The sequence below is a fragment of the Mustela nigripes genome, chromosome 1 (assembly GCF_022355385.1).
Source record: "Mustela nigripes isolate SB6536 chromosome 1, MUSNIG.SB6536, whole genome shotgun sequence".
In the NCBI taxonomy this organism is placed as follows: Eukaryota; Metazoa; Chordata; class Mammalia; order Carnivora; family Mustelidae; genus Mustela; species Mustela nigripes.
In genome coordinates, this window is record NC_081557.1 from 87,125,805 (window position 1) to 87,145,594 (window position 19,790).

Here is a 19,790-nt window from a genome sequence, read left to right on the forward strand (position 1 = left end):
TGTGATATTTTCCATCCACGGGCTGTTTGGGTGGAACTCGGTGTCAGAATCACCCCAGTGAGAGTCTCAGGGCAAGTAAAGCATACTTCTACATTATCTCTTTGAAAGTGGAATGGGACACAACCTCTGCCAGCTATTTTTTTTTTTTTTTTTGTGAACCATTCTATTAATACCAATCAAATCGAGAAAATGATCAAATGAAATTGCATTTTGAGCATCATAAGCTGTGTAATGTCTATTCTGTTAAATTGGGGCCTATAATTGCTTCTCTACTGAAAAGATACAACAAAGACAGCAATCATGGCATGTCATTATCCCAGACTAGAAAACCGGCCTTTGCTGGGAGGACTTCAAAGGCTTGTGGTTCTCGAATTGCATTTGGCTGCTATTGATGAAACGCGGGCAATCCTGATTAGGTGTTTACACTGAGGTAAGGCGCAGAGCAGAGAGCCTGAGTGCCTGGGTCTAGAGCCATTAAAAAATTGTACATTATGTTCCTTGCTTTGAAGTGAGGGTTTGTAGGAAGGAAAGCAACTCAGATTGAGTACAGCTGAGCTAGATTGGGCGGCTACTTCTCTCTCAAAGAAACTCATCAGGTTCTTACAGAATGGGCACCACACAAAAAAGTTGAGGCTTTACACTGAGAGCTGTATGTGAATTAGTGTCTCTGCACAGACACACACTGAAACATGTCTAGAAAGCATATTATCCTTAAGTTCTGCAATCATGGCAAGTTTTGCTCCTTTATTCCTTGATATTGTTTATTGTTTATTTTTTATTATCACGGACGTTGTACAGAGCCCCTCAGTTAACATATCTGTTTCCTTGTTATTCTCTGGTATTAACAACTAGCACATAGCCAAATTAAAATAGGCCAGAGTGTCTGATTTTTTTTCTTAAATGTATTATTTGCTTACTGTCACTCCAACACATCTGTTACTTAATCCCTCTCTTCGGGACCTGAGCACTGGATTCGGCGAGCATTGGTTCACTTGGCTAACGAGTGATCTGCTGTATTAGTTCTGTTCTATTTCTGAGACATTGTGCTCTGTGGCAGTCCAAGCCGACTAACATCTCTCTTGACACATGGCCAGCGGGAGAGGCGGAGGCATGGCGGCACCAAGAGCCCGCCATTGTCAGGCTCTAACACGGATATTTTGTACAGCTGTTTGAATTATCTGGGGATTTATATTCATGATTCAGCCATTAAGAGACAAAACACAGTTGTTAATACCATCAGAGAATTACCATTTGGCTCTGCTGTTGGTCACTTTCTCCATTCGTGCAGAACCCTTCATAACGCATTTCACAACGTATTTCACGCGCAGACACTCCATCAGAATGTGATGACATGGAAACCACTGGAGATACTACTTTTTTGCATTCATTTTCTACATAAGGTCCTGCCACTTTTAAAACCCCCAAACTAATTATGCCAGCCACTGCTTGCAGTCCCTTCAGTGCTTCCCCCTTGCCCTTAATCTTTAAAGGTTTAAGATCCTTCATTCTGTACTTCTTGTTCTTTTCACATTGTACTTCCTTAACTCTGTGGTTGGGTCATAGGCACCCTTGTTTCCAGGGTTTGTGCACAGGCCATCTTTGCTGGGAAACACCTCTTCACCTCACTTATTCTGACCAATCCCATTCACTGCTGCTGTTCCAGCCTGGGCTGAAATAGAATTTCATCCAGGAAGCCTTCCTTGACTCCTCAGAGATTACAACAAAGGTACCTGAGCTCATGGCTTTGGCATTTTGTACTTTCCTTTTTGTAACAAGTGTTGGCTTGGTAATGGGGTTTGTTTCCCCTCCAGACTGTAAGTCTCAGTTTTGGTGGGCTAGTCACATGAGCCTGGCACATACATGCTCCGTAAGTATCATTGAATGAAAGGTCTACCTACATGGAGCACTGAATTCTCCATTTACATCAGAATACATAGAATCTACTTGTTTATCTGGCTAGACTTATGGTTTATAATAAAGTCAGGTAGCCATCTGTCAACAAAATAATGTGGAAAGCAGGCCTTACCTTTCCCTTTCCCTTGCTCACTCTGCCCAGGACCACTGGGCCATCACCGTTCTCATGAGCTGTTACCTCTTTGAGGAACATTCTTTCCTCAAATATTTGCTTGATATGCTCTCACCTCCTTCATGACCTCCTTAAAACTGTAATTTCCCCCCACAACCAATTCCCTATTTCTCTGCTCTCTTTCTCTCCCTAGCACTTCCATCACCTACAAATACATGATTTATCTATTTTTGTCTATTGTCCATCTCCTCCTACTAGAAAGTTAGCCCCATGAGGGTTGGGATTTTTGGTTTTTGTTCAGTATTACATTCTAAGTACCTAAGACAATGCCTGGTACCTAGTAAGGTCTTACTAAATACATGTAAATGAATGAAGCAATGAACTATTTTCAAGAATATGAAAGAGATTTTTAGGAATATCTTGTGTTTGATTAACCAAGTAACCCGAACTCTACATGACACGACTAGGGATATGTAAGCATGGCCTCTGGATGGCCACAGAATTCAAATTACTCTATTACTAAAATCTTTCAGTGATTCCACGGCATGTAGAGGAAAGGCATAACTCCTTAGCACAGCGGTTCTAAAACTTGAGCATGCATGAGAATCACTTGGAGGGCTTATTAAAGCAGATTGCTGGGCCTCACCCCAGAGTTTCTGACTCAAGAGGTCTGGGATGGGGCCCAAGAATTTGCCCTTCTAACAATTTCCCAGGGGAGGATGATGCCACTGGGTTCCAGGGACCGTATTCTGAGAGCCCCTACTTTATAATGACATACAAGGGCCTGCATGTAAGGCACCTGACAGTTTCTCTAGTCTAAATACCCACACTCCCATCCTCACAATCTAGATATGTACAACACAAAAGTATTCGTCTTCTCAACTCATTGGATTCAGTAATCCTCTCCAGTCCTTACTTTAAGATCTCCCAACTGATACCCACAGGTGAGGCTCATGACTCCCCACTCCTCTCTAGGATGTCTTGGGATTTCTGTCCATCAGTTGGGTTGTATGCTTACCAAGAAGATTTTACAATTGTTCACAAACCTGTTTATGTTTATTGTCTGTTTAGTTAAAATTATAACATGTATATAAAGGTTAGATAATTTAGAGAAATCAAAGTGTGAATAGAGAGTTGTTATTTTCATGGAAATAAAGTAAAGTAATTTAGAATGGCTCAATAAAGCAAAAGGCAAGAGAATGACTCTGGGGGGTGGGCCATGGAAAACTGAAAAGGTTAGGGAAATAGTTATTTTAAAAAAATCATGGGGCTCCTGGGTGGCTCAGTGGGTTAAGCCTCTGCCTTCGGCTCAGGTCATGATCCCAGGATCCTGGGATCAAGCCCTGCATCGGGCTCTCTGCCTACTTACCTCCTCCCCCTCTGCCTGCCTCTCTGTCTACTTGTTATCTCTGTCTGTCTGTCAAATAAATAAATAAATAAAAATCAAAGAAAGCTATATTCTATGTTCTTTCTTTAAAAAGGAATGCCTTTTAAAGATTTACTTATTGTAGAGAGAGAGCTCACTTGAGCAGGGGGAGGGGCTCAGGGAGAGAGAGAGGGAGAATCCCAAGTCGACTCGGCACTGAGCAAGGAGCCCAATGCGGGGCTCAGTCCCAGGACCCTGAGATCATGACCTAGGCTGAGATCAAGAGTTGGACCCTTAATCGACTGAGCCACCCGGGCCGCCTTGTACTGACTCCCAATATGTCTGCTTCCCACGAAGGCAGGAGATGCTAAACAGCAGATACACTGACAGCAGCAAAAACGACTGCAGATCCCTAGCAGTCTGGGGCATTCAGGGAAGAAGCAGAGCATCCTTCTTCCCATTGCCACAGCCAGGGACATTACCACAGAGCCAAGTGCCACGGCCCCAGCTAAGCTAGCACCAGCATGTCAGGCCCTCCAGCACGTTGGGTGAAAGCTGACCTGGGAAATGATGGCTTAGGTTAAGGTTCTGGTTTCTGAAAGGGCAGGCTTTAGTTAACGAGGAAAGTTTCCTTTTCATGGGTCCCTCGTTAGTAATGTTGACTGAATGGAGTGACACTCCATAGATCACACAATTCGTAGCTAAACCAAGTGCTGATCAGCGCACACAGACAGATGCCTGAGGAAATGCGTTATGCTGGGAAAAAACCATGAAGTTCAATTTGAATTATGCTGTCCTAAGTAAGTGCTCTTGTCATGGTCACACAGGGCAAAGGAAAAAAAAAAAAAACCCAATCAATGAAGATACAGAGCACTTACTCTATAGAAGAATAATTTTTATGAGTATGATAAAGGTGAGACTCAAAAATACTACCCAGGGGTGCCTTGATGGCTCAGTGGGTTAAGTGTCCACCTTCAGCTCAGGTCATGATTTCAGGGTCCTGGGATTGAGCCCCCATTGGGCTCTCTGCTCAGCAGGGAGCCTGCCTCCCCCGGTCTCTCTCTGCCTGCCTCTCTGCCTACTTGAGATCTCTCTCTGTCAAATAAAGAAATAAAATATTTAAAAACAAATACCACCCAAACCAGAAGAATTCTAAACAACAACAAAAAAATTCCATTTCTAAACAAATTAGAAAAAGATGATCATCATTGAAATAAAGGTACAGCTTAATTTTATAGACCACCAAAAGTTTTACTAAATCTAAAACTACAGAAAACGAGAGCAGTGGGTGGCTCCGTCATCTCAAGAGGGAGGGTAAGGTTTTCCCAAACAAACAAGACAAGGAAGAGTGGCCCATCAGCATGACCAGAAATGGAGGGGAGACGCTGGGCTCTGGGAGCTGTGAGTTCCCAGAGGATGCTGGGAGTGGTAGGGAGGCGGGGCGGGGGGCGGCGATGACAAAGGAAATGGCTGAAGCAGGAGAAGGGGCTAGGGCGCGGAGAGCCTTGTGTACCACTCTGAGAGTTTGACTCTGACCCACAAGTGTAACGTGTGTTTTCTGAGTTCTCTGAGAGTCCTACCATAGATTGGGCTACTAGGGCATTGAAATGCTACCCTTTTAGGTACAATTTTTTAATTCTACCTGAAGTGCTATCCCTTTTACTTTGAGGCACTCTGACCTGAAAAAAGGAAAAAAAAAAAAATCCATAAGGTCCTACTCTGAGTGGTTCCTTTCCCTTCCCATAGGAAAAGAAAGCTATAGCTTGAGAATGTCCAGTGTTGACAGTAGCTTCCCTACACCGTCTGCCACATGTCAGGAGCTTTGTATAATTTTTTCTAGTAGGCCTCCAAGGCAGGAATTGACCCCATATATTAGATAAGGAGTATCCGTCTTAAAGAGTCTCTTGCTCAAATATCTAGGAAGTGCTACCACGTAGTTCGCTGAAGAGCCAGGATATAACCTGTGATTGTGACTTTTGAATTAGTGTTTTGTTTTGGTTTTATTTTTTTCTCCTGTAACATTGTGCTGTCCCTAGGGGAGAGGGCTGCTGCCACAGGGGCCATAGACCAAACCTGTCCCCCAGAGCTTCCACAGTTTTCTCTTCTTTGTATGTTCACATCTCAACTTGAATGACATCTCCTCAGAGAGTCCTACCCAAACATCCCAGTCACATTCCCCTTCATCATTTTATTAAGTCAAGTTATTCAGTATCCTTTGAGGTATTTATTGGCACTGGAAATTATTTTGTTCCACATTTCTTGCCTCTGTCACGTGACTGGAACATAAGCTCCTTGAAGCTCAGGGCTGTAGGTCTTGTTCTCTGGTAGCTACCTAGCACTGAACCCCAAGCACATAGTTGGTGCTTAATAAAGGTCTGTTGGCTGCCTGATCCGCTGTCCCAGCAAGAGCCACGAATGTATGTCGATCTTAATATGGGTAGTGGATTTCTTTCTTTTGTACTATATATTTTTTTCAAGATTTTATTTATTTGACAGAGAGAGATGGTAAGAGAGGGAATACAAGCAGGCTTCCCTCTGAGCAAAGAGCCCAGCCTGATGCCAGCACCCCGGGCTCATGACCTAAGCCAAAGGCAGACACTTAACGACTGAGCCACCCAGGAGCCCCAAAATGGGTAGTGGTTTCTTTTTTCTTTCTTTCTTTCTTTTTTTTTTTTTTTTTTGAAGATTTTATTTATTTATTTGACAAACAGAGATCACAAGTAGGCAGAGAGGCAGGCAGAGAGAGAGGAGGAAGCAGGCTCCCCGTCGGGCAGAGAGCCTGATACGGGGCCTGATCCCAGGATCCTGAGTTCATGACTTGAGCCGAAGGCAGAGGCTTAACCCACTGAGCCACCCAGGCGGCCCTGGGTAGTGGATTCTTGATAGCGCTTCATTTTGTCTGGAAGACTATAGGGGACCGAGTTACCTTGCTATATTTGTTTTCATAAAGTATCTGTAATTTCCAAGAGAAGAATAACAGGTCTAAAGCACCCTTCATTGGTCTTCAAAGTCACATTGGAATCAAGATAGAAAGGTAGCTCCTTTTTCAAGACATAGATGTCTTTTAATGGTAGCTCAGAAATGGACTCAAATTCTAACTAATGAGTTTCAGACAAACCCTGAACAACTCATGAATAAAAAAAAAAAAAAAGAAGGTCCTGAATGTTCAGCAGCAAAGTCACTGGCTGACGGTGATACTCAGGCGCCCTCTAGTGTGTTTTAGGTTTTATATCAGTAGGAACGGGCCTGCTTTCACACGTCCAGTGATACAGAGCGCCTGGATTCCAAGGTGATTTTCCCAGGGCGTTCTAATGTACGATCAACAGATGAAAAATGCACATGGTACAGATGAAAAATGGCAAAAATAATTGTGGGGCAGTTTAATTTAGAAACGGATGGTTCTTCTCTGAGCCATTATTTACTAGCAAAGAAGGCAATTTAGGTGACCCTGAGGGGTCAGTGGGCGTGAAGTTACAAGAGTTACTACAAAATGTTGTGTCTTGTGAATCCATAGGCATGGTTCAAAAATAAGAGCTATAGGGCACCTGCGCGGCTCAGTCGTTAAGCGTCTGCCACTGGCTCAGGTCCTGAGTCCAGGGTCCTGAGATGGAGCCCTGCATCGGGCTCCCTAGTGCGGGGCGGGGGTGGGACGGCTTCTCCCTCTCCCACTCCTCCTGCTTGTATTGTCTCCCCCCCAACCCCCGTCAAGTAAATAAATAAAACCACTAAAAAAATAAGAGCTATAAAAGGGTATCAAATGGAAGGCTGTGCTCTTATCTCTGTCCACCCTTCACAGTCACCAGCATATTCTTCCAGCTTTTTAGGCATACCTAATGAAACCCAGAGCTTTATCCTTCCTCAATTTGTACACTGTGAGCACTGTTCTGTACCTTTGATTTTTCCCTTAATAATAAAAAACTCTGGTAAGTTGTCCGAAACCGTTCATGGAGAACATCCTCAATAGTATTATTTTTTTTAACAGCTACAATGTACTTTATTCTATGGATGTACTATAATTTCAGTATTACCCACATGACAGATATCTGGGTGGTTTCCAATCTTTCTCTGAAAAAAGGATGAAATGAATAATCTTGTACAGGAGTTATTTCAAAACTGCCCATACATAACTAGGAAAAATTCCTAGGAATGTGATGTATTGGGTCAAGTAAAAATACTCTTTGCTAACAATTATATAGTGTTGGCTATAAGGCAGGCATTGATCTAACCACACTACATATATTAACCTACGTATTTAACCTTCTTAACAATCCTGTGAGGAAGGTACTGTTATATATATATATATACATATATATATATATATATATGTATATATATATATATATATTTTTTTTTTAAAGAATGAGGAAACTGAAGCACATAGGGGCTAAGCAACCTGCCCAAGGTCAGAGAGCAGGTGGCAGTGCCAACCACCTTGGCTCTGAAGTCTGTTCTCTTCCATTATGTTTTACTTTTTCAAGAAGTATATGTATTTGTACTTTAAGGGGATATTAACAAATTATCCTCCACACCAGTTATACCAATTTCTTATCTTACCACCCTGATGTTGTACTTTTTTGCCTACAGCTTCATCAAACATTTTGGAATTTTGTTGGTTTAATTATAGGTGAAAAATAAAATCCCAATGTACTATAGACTTATATTTAGCTTCTAATGGCTGAGGTTGGGTATCTTTTCATGCATTTCATAGATATATGACTTAACTTTTCTAGTAAATTTTCTATTGACCTTTGGTCTTTCTGTATTTTTGTATTGGGATTTTTTAGTCTTGATTTCTAGAAGCTCTTTATATATTAGCAATAGTAGAGTTTCATCTGTGATACGAATTAGAAATATTTTTGTTCTTTGTATTTTGACTCTCATGCTTTTTCCTATAGAAGTATTTTGTATTTATGTAGTCAAATTTATCAATCTTTTGTAGATTTTGGATTTTCAACCATTTTGAGGTTATGGGAGAATGTGCTTCTTTTTTTTTTCCTCTAGTATTTTTGTGGTTTAATTTTTTTAAATTAAATATTTGGTCATTTGGAATTTATCTTGTTGTATGATATGAGTTACGGATCTGACTTCATTTTCTCCCAGATGGCTACCCAGTTGTTTTATTGAACAATGCACCATTTCCTCAATACTGCCTCAATACTGCCTTATCCAATCATAGTATCATCTTCTATATTCTCATATATAGTTTTGTTCTGTTTCTGCAGTTTCTACTCTGTTGTTCCATTTTTCTGTCTATATATGCATCAAATATTATCCTAGTATTTAATTATTGAGGATTTAAAATTCACTCTCTGGTAGTGCTAGATGCTCTCATGATTCTTAATGTCCAGAGCTTTCTTTATTATCCCTGTTTTTATTTTTCATCTGAACTTAATCAGCTTTTTGAGTTCTATTTAACAAAAAAACAACTGTTGACATTTTGGGGGGATGTCATAAGCTTCTTAGATGTACTTTCAGTTCTTCCCAAAGACAATACACACCTTAAGGCCATGTGTAGTTTAACTGGACCTAAATGCTTGTGACAAAATGATGTATTAAAAAGCTGCTTTTCTTCACTGTATAACGGTAACAGACATTTAGTCATTCATTTGGGACAGATGTCATTTATCCTTTCAGTATTTCTGGTTGTAAGACATTGCTCATCTCTTTCAAAGAAGTTAGGAGAAAAAAGCTTTTCAAACATGAAAGCTTTCCAGATAGATGCTGCTTAATCTAAAACCATATCCTCCAAACCTGCCACCTCCAATTCTACCTCCTGCTCACAAATCAGCAGAATAATCCTACCATCCCTTGAAAACCTCAGTGCTCTATGACTACTGACTTATACAACTATGACTTCCGGTTTCTGGAAAACCCTGTATGTGTTTTATGTGCAGTTCATGGACCAGCAGCCTTGACATCACCTGGGCACTTGTTAGAAATCCACATGCCTAAGTCTCACCCCAGACCTACTGGATTAAAATCTGTATGTTAACAAGATTCTGGGTGGTTCATAAATGCCTTACAGTTTGAGGGGAAAAAGAGATCAGTGGTTCTCAGTGGCATCAGAACAGCAGAAGTGGCATCACCCAGAACCATGTAGGAAATTAAAATTCTTGGGTCCCACCCTGTACCTACTGAATCAGAAGCCCCTAAGTTAGGTCCAGCAGTCTGTTTTAACAAGCCCTCCAGTTGATTCTGATTCAACTAATGTTTGAGAATGCCTGATGTAAAGCAATGGTTCTCAACCTTGGCTAAGCATTAGAATCACTTGGGGAGCTTTGAAAAAAATCCCCATGCTGACAGTGCACCCCAGATTAATTAAATCAGAAATTCAGGGCTTCGGCAGGCCAAAGAATTCATATTCTTTTAATTTTCCAGATGATTCCATCGTGAAGCCAAGGATGAGATCCACTGCTCTAGTCTGGAAAAGAGCATCTCAAACCTGGCTACACGTTAGAATCACTTGAAGGTCTTTGAAACAAAAATACTGGCGCTCAGGGTCTTATCCAAAGATGTCCGTTGGTCGACGTGAAGCCTAGAATCATTTTTTAAAATTAGTTTCTCAGGTGAATCTAATATCCAGTCAGGTTTTCAAACCACTGCTCTAGCAAATTTTCCTTTCACATAAAATTTGTACTAAAGAGAGTAAGTCTGGGGGTGATTTAAGAGGTCCATTTTTCATTCCCCGTCTGTTTACTGAGACCTTACAGTATGTTAGGCTAGTTACCAGGAAGATTGAAAATAGGTACAAATCAATCAAGTTCTTGCCCATAAGGAAACCTATAATCTGTAGGGACAGAGAGACCTGCACATATGTCATATGTAAATAATGACTTGAAAGGAACATATTGTTCAATGCTATTGACTATAACTCAATAAAAACAGTTACACATATCCTATCACTGTTCAGTCAAACTAATTTCTGTCCTTTTTAAAAGAAGAGGAGTAAGAGGAAGGAAATGTATGTTGGAAAATGGTGAAGAAACAATTTTGAATATAATTAGCAATCGGCCCTCGGACATTTGAACCTGGAGAAAGTGGTGGTCAAGGTCAACGGCCACTTCGAAGACTAATTTATGAGCTTAAAGATTGAGCAAGCTCGGGGCGCCTGGGTGGCTCAGTGGGTTAAGCCGCTGCCTTCGGCTCAGGTCATGATCTCAGGGTCCTGGGATCGAGTCCTGCATCGGGCTCTCTGCTCAGCAGGGAGCCTGCTTCCTTCTCTCTCTCTCTCTGCTTGCCTCTCAGTGTACTTGTAATTTCTCTCTGTCAAATAAATAAATAAAATCTTTAAAAAAAAAAAAAAGATTGAGCAAGCTAAAAATGCTTTAAAGTTTTCTCACTCCCTAACAGGAAGTTGTGCTATGGAATCACTGTAAGTCAGCTCACCCCAATATTGTTTGTAAATGAAGTTATAACTACTAAGAAAAATTAGCAATTAAGAAATCAGCAATTAAAGAGTTTATAATAAAGCTATTTTCACTTCTATTATAACTTTCTTTTGGCCTATTTGTCTCTCCTTCTAGACTGGCTTCTTTTGAGAACACATTTAAAAATAAATGAAAAATATTGTTCTAGTCTGAGAGAAATTACTGGTTATAAATACTTCTCACAGATAATGGACTGTGGAATTTATATTTTTAAAGGAGCAACCAAGCAAAATTCAAATTTTCATATATTTTATGAAAGGTACATTAACATCTAAAATTGGGACAGATTGTTGATAATTCTTTTGCATTCAGCCAACTCTTTTGAGAATTCAGCTGAATATACTATATCAATTCCTCTGTTTTATTATCAGTTATAAAGGCAAGGATGTTACCATAATCCTTTAAGACTATAAAGGGAGTTTCTGAATTAAGAGAAAATCACAAATGTTCATATACCTCCTTTTCATGTTCTATCAAAAAATACTTATAGGTTAGAATAGGTTAGAGCATTTTAAATAATACCAGTTTGAATTTGGAATAGGTCTAAGGGCATCCCCATGTAATGTAATAACCTTTCCTTCCTATTTGAAAATGACCTCACAGTAGGTAATGAATTTCAAGCTGATCTTCCCAAGAAGGATGGTGGATATACTGATCTAGCCATTCTTTTCTTTCTTTCTTTTCTTTTTTTTTTTTAATTTGACAGACAAATCACAAGTAGGCAGAGAGGCAGGCAGAGAGAGAGAGAGGGGGAAGCAGACCCCTCGCTGAGCTGCGAGCCCGATGTGGGGCTCGATCCTAGGACCCTGGGATCATGACCTGAGCTGAAGGCAGAGCCTTTAACCCACTGAGCCACCCAGGCGCCCCTAGCCATTCTTTTCTTATGTCCATGGAGATGTCCACTAGGAGTTGGTCTGATAGGATCTGAGTGCCCAGCATATAGAGTTAAGGCTACTGACTGCAATAGATTTGAATCCATCATCCAGGATAGAATTCACTCTTGAAATGGTAAGATGAGAAAGGGAGGGCACTTCCTGTTCTGGTTTTATAGATGGAGAGACTAAAGTTTCATTCTATCTTTCGCATAGAATAAAGGATGGTGTAGTGATTATCAGTTGTGGTTGGAAAGATAGTAGAATCATCTGGATAATTAAAAAGAAAAACCAAGGGGCGCCTGGGTGGCTCAGTTGGTTAAGCATCTGCCTTTGGCTCAGATCATGATCTTGGGGTCCTGGGATCAAGCCCCACATTGGGCTCACTGCTTTGTGGGGAGTCTGCTTCTCCCTCTCCTTGTGCCCTACCCCTGACTCCTGCGTGCGTGCTCTTGTGCTTTCTGTCTCTCTCTCTTGCATGAGTTCTCTCAAATAAATAAATCTTAAAAGCCCCCAAACCAAACCACCACATGCTATAGCCTGCGGCCATCCTATCACCGCCCAAAATGTATATAAAAATCGAAGTTGAGAATCACTTGTGTGCGTGTTGCCTTTATTAACATGAGTGTGTCATGTCACCTCCAACGTGTTGGGACATTTAATAGAGTTGAAAGCCAGTGGTTGTAGTAGAAAGAAAGGCAACCAACACAGCGAGTCAAACCTTCAGTCCTGATTTTATCTAATGGAGTATGCAATTAAAAAAAAAAAAAATCCATGGTTCCCTGAGTGGAAATGTTTTGGATATATTAATTGAATTACAGCACCGTAAGCCATTGATGGCTTTGATTTTTGCTCTTAAGGATTAGTGGAATGAGGGGCGTCTGGGTGGCTCCGCCTGTTAAGCATCTGCCTTCCGCTCAGGTCATGATCCCAGGGCCCTGGGATCCACCAGCCCAGTGGGAACCCTGCTTCTCCCTCTCCTTCTGCCTACAACTCTGCCTACTTGCACTCTTGCTCTCTCTCTCTGTCAAATAAATTAAATCTTGAAAAAAACAAAACTGTGGAATAATTCCCCTGATTCTTCAAAGAGGAGCAAGGGATAGGGCATTTGTTTTACTCAGCCGCATGGTTAGAATGACGTCATCGTCTCAAAGGAAAGGATCTCCAGCCATTGCAAACAAAGGCACATTCCAGGCCAGTAGTGCTGGGAGGAGATTAATCAGTAGCACTTACATACCTGTTCCGGGAGATTGTCCCCCCTTTTTTTATTGTGAAGTTGAAGATAAGAATCTGTTTTAGGAGTAGGTAATCCCAAAGTCAGCTTGTTTTTCTCCACGAAATATTGTTTGGACTTCCTTCGCCGACGGCCACGTGATCCTGGCAGGAAAACCTCATGATGTGAACTTGAACTCTTCAAGTAACGAGAGAGGTTGCTGGATTTTTCCGCCAGGTCACTGTCGCTCAGCTCTGAAAATGGCTGGCTGCGGTGGGCGCCCCGATCATAGTTTGGGCTTAAAAATTCACTGCCGAGTAAGGAGGCAACACTCTGGGGGCTACTCTTGGGTTCACCTTTCTCCCCGGAGAGTTCCATCGACGTCTCCTTGGAAGGGTACAGGGGATCCAGAATCAGATTTTCGGAAGAGCTGTCTACAGACTCTGGCAATGTGTCCATAGTCAACAACTTCCTCTCCTCTTTCTTGCTCTTCCAGTTTGGGTCATATCGGAGGTCTGAATATTTGTCTTCTACTGGTTGTTGGCTGCCCAAAGCAGAAAGGAAATGTCAAGTCCTTAATTAAAACAAATTTGCATGTTATGTTTAATTATCTTAGTTGAATCTTTCTCCTATAATTTTCCTTTTACTACCTACGTATTGAAGACCTAACTGAGGCTCAATTTGGGTTTATGGAGTACACATAAGGGCAAAAAGGTTTTAATTATTCGTTCATTAAATTAGGGAATAAAAATGGGGGATATGTCATTTATGAATGCCTGAAAACCGCTGAAAATCATATGCCAGTGAATCGCTGTGGTTCAAGTGGAGCTATGACTTATGCACACCTTGAACACTTCAACTAGCGAAGATAAACCTGATTTCTCATTTTGGCCAGTGACCCATCCATTTGGGTGCTTATCTGGGAAGAAAATGCCGTTATTGCCTGGATGAATGTTTCCTCCATCTGCCCCTCCTGTGAGGGGAAGCAAGATTGATCTTAACTGAATTCCTACCTAGGTTCTTCCTTTAAAGGATTTTGCTTCTCATCTTGTCTTTGTAGATTTCCATGCATATGCTGAAGAACGAACCCCAATGTTTAGAATCAGACGGTGGCTCACAGAAAAGTTCTTAGTTTGTATTCTGTGGGTTTGTCACATGGATGCACACAAAACAGAACACAGGTCGGCTGTAGGACGGCCCTACTTCAGCAAAAGGTTAAACATATGGTCTCACCATAGGGATGCGGGCTAGTCCCTAATCAGGGCATATGATCCCAAGTAAAGTCTTCCCTTTTCCTCATGACGGTCTCAATTTGTAAAGCACCACCTGGTCTTAACCAAAAAAAGAAAAAAAAAATGCTGGTAATATGGCATGTTTAATGGCCCCTTTCATCTTCAGAAGCTAAATGGGAGAGATTTTCCTTCCCTGAGTATAGTAGATGCAATCCTCTAATCAAAAAGAAAATGTAAATCACCTAGGCTTTTTATGCTACTTGATATTCCTGTTTACAGAGGACATAATTTTATTCTGGGTAAACAAGCGAATGGTGCCCCGGCTACTGATTTACTTCTCTTAATGTGGCCCTGGATGTCTTTTGATTTGAGGTAAAGCAAAAATTAGAGTGGGAAGACAAAACTCCTATGTCTTGCTAAACTGTCATTTTGAATTAAGATGGAGAACTTCTTGGGACACCTGGGTGGCTTGGTCAGTTAAGTGTCTGTTTTTGGCTCAGGTCATGATCCCAGAGTCCTTGGATGGAGTCCTATGTGAGGCTCCTTGCTCAGTGGGGAGCCTGCTTCTCCCTCTCCCTCTGCCGATCCCCATGCTTGTGTATTTGTGTATGCTTTCTCTCTCTGACAAATAAATAAGTAAAATCTAAAAAAAAAAAAAAAAAAGGAAAGAAAGAAAGAAAAGATGGAGGACTTCTTGGAGTAGGCTGCTCTGCTTTCTCTACCAAGGGAAGAAAAATGATATTCTCTTCCATCAAAATGCCTGAATGGAGATGGTGCACATTTGTTGGGAAGTTGAATATCAAATTATGCAACTCACCCCATGTCCTAAGCATCATGGGTTACCTGCCTCTGGGTTTTTTGAGGAGGAGGTGTCTCCTGTGTGATGTCTTATGAACTCACACTGTGTTTTAGCCTTGTCTGGAGAGCCTTTGCTCTCTAGGTCTCATTGGGCATAGAGTGGGGACATGGAGAGGTCCAACAGGGCACAGTCTGGACTTGGGACTAGACAGACCTGGGCTCAAGTTCTGGGTCTGTCATTATCTGTGCATGAAATTATGCCATCTCTGAGCCAGTTTTTCTTGTCTGTAAGTAGCAATTATATTCTGGTTACTTCTCAGGATTGCATAAACATCAGAATGAGACAATGTATCTTAATGTTCTGTATTTGTGCTTATTTTGCCTTTCACTATGCTAACTTTGGCTCTTTACCTAGTTACAGTTCTGGGCAGCAGGGTCTGAGTCTTCCTCCTTCCCTAATCTCTACCTGAAGTACTCAAGCCTGTGCTCTGGACAGAGGAGTGAATGAGTATTTCTCAAATAACTGAGCCTCTAAAATTACTTGAGTCAACACAAATGTAGTATCAGATATCAATTTTTAAAAACCAATAGTAGTCAATTAGAATATACACATGCAGAAAAGCTTCTTGCAAATTAGTGAATGATTTTTGGGCCTATCATGTGATGATTTAAACATAAGCGTGATTGTTTAGGTGGGAAAGAACAGATTAAGGGGTACCTTGATTCCATCTTGGAGTAAGTAAAGATATGAATTTTTTTTTAAAGATTTATTTATTTGACAGAGATCACAAGTAGGCAGAGAGGCAGGCAGAGAGAAATGGGGAAGCAGGCTCCCCGCTGAGCAGAGAGTCCGATGTGATGCGGGGTCTCCATCCCAGGACCCTGAGATCATGACCTGAGCCGAAGGCAAGAGGCTTAACCCACTGAGCCACCCAGGCACTTTTAAATGTGATGCTTTTAAAGAACAGATTCTGAATGGATAAAAGGAGGGTTGAGGAGAGCTTAGGGAGAAGCAGAGGTAAGATCCTGAAGGACTCTGTAAACTCTGTGAAGGAATTTGGCTTACCTATATTAACTTGAGAGTCTGGCTCTGAGCAAAAATAATTAGAGAGCAAAGATGTTAGTAAGATCTAAATACTTCTGGAGAGCCCAGGTGATGAGTTTTTGGAAGGGATTATCTACAGAGGCATTTTTGTTTGCTTGTTTTTTGTGAAGTTTTAGGATAGCTAGCCTTCTTTGCACTCTTAAAGCAGGGGTTGGTACTCTTTGAAAGTGAGTATCCAGGGGCGTTTGGGTGGCTCAGCTGACCAGATTCAGCTCAGGTCATAATCCCAGGGTCCTGGGATTGAGTTACCGTGTGAAAAGGTGCAATTCATTAACTTCTCTGTGCCTTAGCTTGCGCGTCAGTGAAATGGGATAACAGTACCTATCTCAGGGTGCCATTGAGAGGATTACGTGAATGAATACATACGAATGCTTACATATCCATGACACAGAGTAAGTACTCCGTGAGGGTTGGCTAGCTAGGACCACCTCTGCCCACGAGCTCCATGGCCAGTCCTTGCCCTGTGTTACATTCAGTCACCATGACACGACGCATGTTGTGTTGTGCATTGTGCTTCCTGTGGGTGGATCTCAAGGGATTGTTCTCTCCCTGGGGCTCAAGTTATTTCCAGGGCACGGAGCTGTGTTGTGATGCACTCAGGGGCACCTTTGTGGCTTGAAGGAACTAACTATCTTCAAAAATCCGATTTTCTTTACCATGCCTTAGGCACTTGTAGATGACCTGTTTGAACTATAGTTTAGGAAATGCGACTAAGAAATTTCAGCCACACGATGAAATATTTTAAGAACCTGCTGAGTGCTGATGGGAGAATTAAATGACTTTAGATCTTCAGAAAGAACTGTAATTTCTGGGGCACCTGGGTGGCTCGGTGGGTTAAGCCTCTGCCTTCAGCTCAGGTCATGGTCTCAGGGTTCTGGGATCTAGCCCCGCATCAGGCTCTCTGCTCAGCAGGGAGCCTGCTTCCCTTCCTCTCTCTCTCTGCCTGCCTCTCTGCCTACTTGTGATCTCTGTCTGTCAAATAAATAAATAAAATTAAAAAGAAAAAAAAAAAAAGAAACGTAATTTCTGGTCTCAACATATCGCCATTCTTAAATGCCCCTAGAGGTATACTACACATTGCAGAAGCACTGGTGTCTTAAGTGGAACCCAAGCAATACAAAGGCTTTGGGAACATATCAGAAAAAAAAAAAAAAAAAAAAGATGAATTGCTTTGATTGAGAAGAATGTTTCTGAACCAAACGTGGGAAGAGAAACTCTAATAATGTGTCCAGAAGAAATCTGAATCTGAAAATGTGGCTTTTCTAAGAGCTTTAATTACACTGCCCCATTTACACTGCAATGACAGTCTCCAAGTATTCCCTCCGTCCCCTTTCTAGATGGAAACTCTATGTCGAAACAAATGTTTTGCAAAATCATGAGCACGGGAGGCTGTAATACTTCACAGAAACAAATCTAATGTTTGAAATAGAACATTGATACTGAAGAACCCCATTGTGCTGAGCTTGTGTGCTAAGAAGCTCAATTAGGTTTCGTGGTCCAGGTCAACACAGTGGAACAAAATGAGTATGAAGTGCTCCTTCATCAGTAATCATCTGCACACAAAACACACACTTCTCTTCCTCCCCATTTGATAGAAAGGTTACACAGACAATGCATGCACAACTCTTTTGTTGCTGTTCAGACAACAGATGCCGGGTCCCCTCTTCAGATGCCTAGGTGAGACCTGGATGCAGAGAGGAAGGGGAGGTGGTCTCGCACGCATACGCCATGATATTTGCAGGCTTTAATGGACCATATCTGAGTACTCACTGTACTCAAGTTCAAGCAAAATAAAATCAAATCTCCATTTAATGAAGAGCCTCATATTTAGTGTAGCATTCAATCAAAAAATTACTAAAATTAGAGCATGTTTCTAGTACAATTAACATACTTTGCACTCATAATAAAATATTCAATAACTGGCCATTTTGCCTGTTGAGGAGGTGAATAAAAGCCCTGCTATTAATCATTTAGCTGTTATTTATTTGCCACTTTATTTTAAGTAGGCAGTTAAATGGAAACTGCACATGTTATTATTGATTTAGGTTTAATTTAATCCTTTTAAACAGAACAATTATTCCCAATTTATATGCCATTAAATCTTTTATGCATATGAACTGCAAATTCAATTTTTGCCTAAGTGTAAAGTTTTTAAAGCTTCTTTAAGGAACTATAAACTGACAGTTATTTCCAAGGATTTCTGAATCCTAGGCTCCTCTTAATCTTTTTATCAATGGCTTTTAAGTAAATCAAATGAAATAAATCCAAAGGATTAAAAAAAACAACTTTTGCAAGCACAAAAGAAAATGGTCCCATAAACACGCTGATGCACTTCAAGTAGGTTGTTTACCATGCAAGAAATTTCATTTAATGTAGGCATCCTGCTTACGAAAAATTAAGCATTTTAATTGGAAAAAAGTTGCTTTAATGAACCAAAGGCCAGACTGTCTACAGAAGCACACTCAAAAGCAGAAGTGCCGATTGTTACCTAGTGAACATAATTTACAGCAGTTATATAATTTGGATAATTCCAACCAGAGTCCCTTCTTTGTCTCTGACAACAGATTTATGGCTGCAAAATAACCAGATATTTGCCCCGCGTTCTTATAAGTACCAGCCTTGATTCAAGGACAGTCTGGGAGGTGAATGAAAACAAATGATCTAAAGAACACGGGGTCATAATTGGGATGTAAAATTCTCGTACCTCACTTCTCTTATGTGAAACAAAGCCCGAGTCTTCACAGGGGAAATGATGTATGACCCAGTATTTAGAAACACAATTCCTTGCATTCAGGGAGAGTTTACAGTGCTCACGCCAAGAATTTTCCATGGCCCTCTTGGATGTCCTTTTCATTCTCCAGAAATAGCGGCTAAGAAGCCTTGGATTTATGAAATTTGTAGGTGTTTACGCTCTCTGTAGATAGAATTTCCTGTCTTTTATTTGTTTTGTTGTATTATTTGTCAAAGATTTATTTGTTTATCCAGAGAGCGAGGACGAAAGAGCCAGGGTGGGTGGGGGAGGGGGAGAGGGGAAGTGGAAAAAAAAAATATCTCAAGCCGGCTCCCCGCTGAGCATGGACTCTCTGCAGGGCTCAATCTCAGGACCCTGAGGGCGTGACCCGAGCAGAAATCAAGAGTTGGATGCTTAACCCACTGAGCCACCTAGGCACCCCATCGAATTTCCTGTCTTCTAAGTGTCTGATATTGACAGCATTGTAATTGCAAGGAAGCCGTGTGTCATGAAAAAGGCAATGGAAGGACCGGCCTTGAAACGTGGGTCCCAGTCCAGATTTGGCACTGCCCGGCTGTGGGTACTTGAGTGAATCTCTTCCCCACCCTAGGCAATGAGTTCCTCCTGCGGACAGTAAGGAGAAGAGGCTGTGCTTTATGAGCCGGGCAGCTCTGAGGACCCGTAGTGTTATTCACTGGATTGCAACCATCATGCAAAATTCAGCGATGGTATATAAGCATTGGAAAAAGCACTCATTTTACATTCGGTAGATTAAACATGTAGAATAATTAAAGCTCTCTATATTTTCACAATTGCCGGGGAGTAGAAATAATACAGTTAAGGTCAGGAATTAAACTAGTCCTTTACTAACTTGCTTACAAGCCTCTTAATCATCTTGATAACCTCACAGGATTGTAGGCGAGGTGACTTAATACTTTGGCGGTTTTCAAACTCACCGATTATTTACTAATTTAGCACCGAAAGCCTCCCGATTTTGAAATAAGCTAGAAAGGAACTCGT

The 19,790-nt window shown here is 41.3% G+C and overlaps 1 protein-coding gene across 2 annotated transcripts in view; it reads right to left on the minus strand.

Moving 5' to 3' along the window:
- The window catches only part of JHY (junctional cadherin complex regulator), a 55,512-nt gene that overhangs the window by 26,501 nt on the left and 9,221 nt on the right, over positions 1 to 19,790 (minus strand). For both annotated transcript variants that reach the window (XM_059392598.1, XM_059392600.1), the window contains exon 3: positions 12,929 to 13,448. In XM_059392598.1, the coding sequence (XP_059248581.1) occupies positions 12,929 to 13,448 (520 nt within the window). The remainder of the gene's footprint in view (positions 1 to 12,928; positions 13,449 to 19,790) is intronic.